The sequence below is a fragment of the Sinocyclocheilus rhinocerous genome, unplaced genomic scaffold (assembly GCF_001515625.1).
Source record: "Sinocyclocheilus rhinocerous isolate Xijiao unplaced genomic scaffold, SAMN03320098_v1.1 scaffold780, whole genome shotgun sequence".
NCBI classification, from domain to species: Eukaryota; Metazoa; Chordata; class Actinopteri; order Cypriniformes; family Cyprinidae; genus Sinocyclocheilus; species Sinocyclocheilus rhinocerous.
Genome location: NW_015654937.1, coordinates 2,159,840 through 2,163,484, shown reverse-complemented (window position 1 = coordinate 2,163,484; position 3,645 = coordinate 2,159,840). Strand labels below are relative to the sequence as shown.

General features: G+C 35.9%; 1 protein-coding gene across 1 annotated transcript in view; it reads left to right on the top strand.

The window, feature by feature from the left end:
- Positions 1 to 621, top strand: part of dldh (dihydrolipoamide dehydrogenase) — a 10,481-nt gene extending 9,860 nt beyond the window's left edge. The window contains exon 11 of the mRNA XM_016524736.1: positions 349 to 621. Coding sequence (XP_016380222.1) covers positions 349 to 354 — 6 coding nt within the window. The 3' untranslated portion in view covers positions 355 to 621. The remainder of the gene's footprint in view (positions 1 to 348) is intronic.
- Positions 622 to 3,645: the final 3,024 nt, after the last annotated feature.

Sequence of the window (3,645 nt, the reverse complement as noted above, 5' to 3'; positions counted from 1 at the left end):
ATTAAATGTGGTATTTTCACGTGCTTTCAGATGGAGCAGCATTTACTACACAGAGCCTTAGTTCACTGACAAGCTACGCAAAATCGCGTTCAAAATCGCAGGCGATTCATTGCCCATTATGAACGCGATTTTGCGTAGCTTGTCAGTGAACTAAGGCTCTGTGTAGTAAATGCCGCTCCATCTGAAAGCACGTGCTGGAGATTTACTACTAATCACAGAACCAGCTTTACTGATGAGATGAGCATTAAAATCGCATTCGATTTTTTGCACAGCCCTACTTGCAGTCATGAGAATTTAGTCTGCAAATCTAGATTTCTGAACGCTAAATTTATGCTATTCTTGTTCCAGGTGTAACACCACAACGGAGCTGTAGCTCGTCTCGTTCTACAGGAGGTTTTACTCCAGTAATGCTGCTCAAACCAGAAGGAAGGTTTCCTCCATGTGACTGCTGCTGTGAAACTTATGTTGAAGGTGATATTCAGAATGAGCTGGTTCTCAACTGAAGTAAACACAGTGACTGCAGGAAAGGACGTTGGGCCATACTGGCTCGGACTCTCAAAGTTTGTTTCCCAGGAACGTGCCAAATGGACTGCTGCACTTCCTGTAGGGACGGTTTTACCTCATTGCACTATGATGGTTTTTATTTTTAATGTATTTAACACACAATTGAATCGGATACTGTGTATGCATATGCACTGACTGCAGTGTGTATCTGGAAGTTCTCTGATCATTACATAGATCAGAAGAGGAAAAACACTGCCATCAATTATGTTTGTGACTGATTTGTTTTTTGAAAGCTTGTATTTCTTTTATTTAAGCGTTATTTGTGATCGGCGTGTTTGTGGTTTCTTTTCTCGTGTGTGTGAAGTTTGATGTAATTTAAAATCTCTTTCATTTTGCTAATTTGTCTATTGTAAATAAGGCACTTCGGGTCGATGTGACTGTTTTCGAATGTAAATGTATTTAAACATGCTGTCAAAATTTACAGGAATTGTTTTTTATGACCGTTGCCCATGAAAAAAAAAATCACCTTAATATTTTTCCAAATAAATCCTGTATGAAATATCAAGAAACTGGTCAGATATTACTGAGTTGAACTGTTTGCCATCTTTGAGTCATTCATCTCCAGATTTATGTGACGAAATTATTGTTTTTCCTTTCTACCTCACTAAGTGAGACAAAGACACACCCGGTAATCACAAATCACAGCCTCGATCTTGATGGCAGGATATTTTTGGAATGTAAGAGCTCTTTGACAAAAACATCAAAACCACTTTTTGCAAATGGTTTGGTTGAAGTTTCTGTTTGGCCGAATGTTTTCTGTCAAAGCTGTAGCCATGCTCATTATGTGAATTGTATAGAGCAAACGGAGAACATGAGCACTCCCTTAACATCCTAATATGAATTAAATATGCAGTACTTTCGTTTTTACAATTCAAAACAATCTGCAAACCAAACCAGATATTTAAGGATGCCATTAGGTTTGCTTTGTTTGAGCAGACAACTGAATAGCATTATGAAGTCATTCTACTGGTGATAAGACATTTCATCTAATATATATAGTATTTAAGAAATTGCAATTCCAGAGCATAAGAGCATACATTATGCCATGCTTTTAAAAAAAGAGACAACATCATCAGCCAACCATTTTTGTACAGAACAACTCTTAGACACATTAGCAACTGTCAACTCACACTATGCTGTTATTTTTATTTCATAGATCATATACCTCAATTCCGACTTTGTATGTAAATTATGTATGTGTTTGTGAAATGATAGCAGCCAGGTAAAGCAGAGTATTGGTATACAATGGTCTAAAAGTTCAATAATGATTGCTTAAGTTGTTTCAGAATGTAAAAAGTAATTAATTACTATCTTACTGTGTCTGATATTTCCTTTAGATTAATAACTGTAAGGGTTCGAAGTGACTTGAGCTCTGTAGAATTTGTAGAGTCTTTGGCTGTGGGTTCAGGGAGGATACATTGAAAATTATTCGCTGGTATTACCCAACAGTTGCTTTCACATACCACGCTAAGCTTTTAACTTAACTTTTTTTCACTCGCACAATAGGATTTCGCTGAGTTGGAAAAAATCAGGAGACAGGCCTAAAGCAGCTCTTTTGTTTCTTCATTCAGTGTAGGCCTGACGCACTGCTCAGTAGCCTGCGGCAAATATCTTCTATCAGATCTTTTTCAGTTGTGTTCAACAGTGTTTGGTGTGTTATTCATTAGCAAAATTTGTATGCTATAATCTTATTTAAAAACAAAAAAAGCACAAGAACATTCAGAATATTCTTAATAGTCTCATCAGGCTCAGGGTGGAAAGGTTTAAATATGATTACAAGTTGCAAGTTGTGCTATGCATTACACTAAAAATACAGTAAGCTCTAGTGAGTAAAAACAGTTTTTATACAGTTTTCTGTTTATCACTGCAGTACAATTCCATGTTTTGTTCCTCATTAGCTTGTCCTAATCAATCAAGACCAAAAGATGCAATGCACATTTTTATACTATATTATACTTAATTACTATATGATCCAATGGCAAAATACAAAATCCATGATAGCATTTCTATGACTTTCCAAAAAGATGAAAGAAATATTGAGAGAATGATTACAGTCAGAAGCAGAGATGTCAAAGAAAGATCACGCAGCAGTGAATAGTTCACCTAAAAATGAACATTTCTGAAAATGTACTCACCCTCAGGCCATCCAAGATGTATAATTTTCCATTATAGCACTTCCTCCAGCGAAAACTTTTTTGCTGGAGAATTATTAGCAATATTCTGATTTATCATTGTTTGTTTCTTATAAACACACAGCTTTTCATTTCACAAGATGTTAACTGATGGACTGGAGTGGTGTGGATTACTTGTGGATTATTGTGATGTTTTTATCAGCTGTTTGGTCTCTCATTCTGACGGCACCCATTCACTGCAGAGCATCCATTGCTGAGCAAGTGATGTAATGCTACATTTCTTCAAATCTGTTCTGATGAAGAAACAAACTCATTTTGGATGGCCTGAGGGTGAGTACATTTTCAGCAAGTTTTCATTTTTAGGTGAACTATCCCTTTAACTAGTTTTCTGAAATTTAAGGTAATATAACGCAAAGTATAGTGTTATAAATGTTCTTTAAAAAAAAATGAAAATATTAAAAACTTTGCTAGATTTACAATGTTGGAAATGCATCATCACAGTCTATCAAAAGGGCCAGTGTTATACAAATATTGGGGTTGTCCAGGTCGGTGTACTTTTAGAGATCTGTGCATATATGACCTTGAACAATGCATAAAACAAACATTGTTTCATTGTACAGTTTGTAATGAACAGCTTTTCACCTTAATGATGAAATGTGAAGGTCTAGATGTTGTAAACGCTGGATAGCTCCGCCCACAGTGAAATCTCATTGGTCCAAAATCCTACTCCAATCCTCAGGTATGTTCTGATTGTGGCACGCCACGCAGAATTTTCTTTTAGTGAGGACTCTTCAATAAAAACTTGTGAAGCCGATCCTGTTTTTTCACTTTTTGTCCATTTATTTCTTGACATGTTTTTCTGTTTCAGGCTATATATTATATTATAGCGTTTCCATGTGCTGTTTAACCACAGATGCTTTGTTCTGTTCTGGTTATTATGTCTTTTATA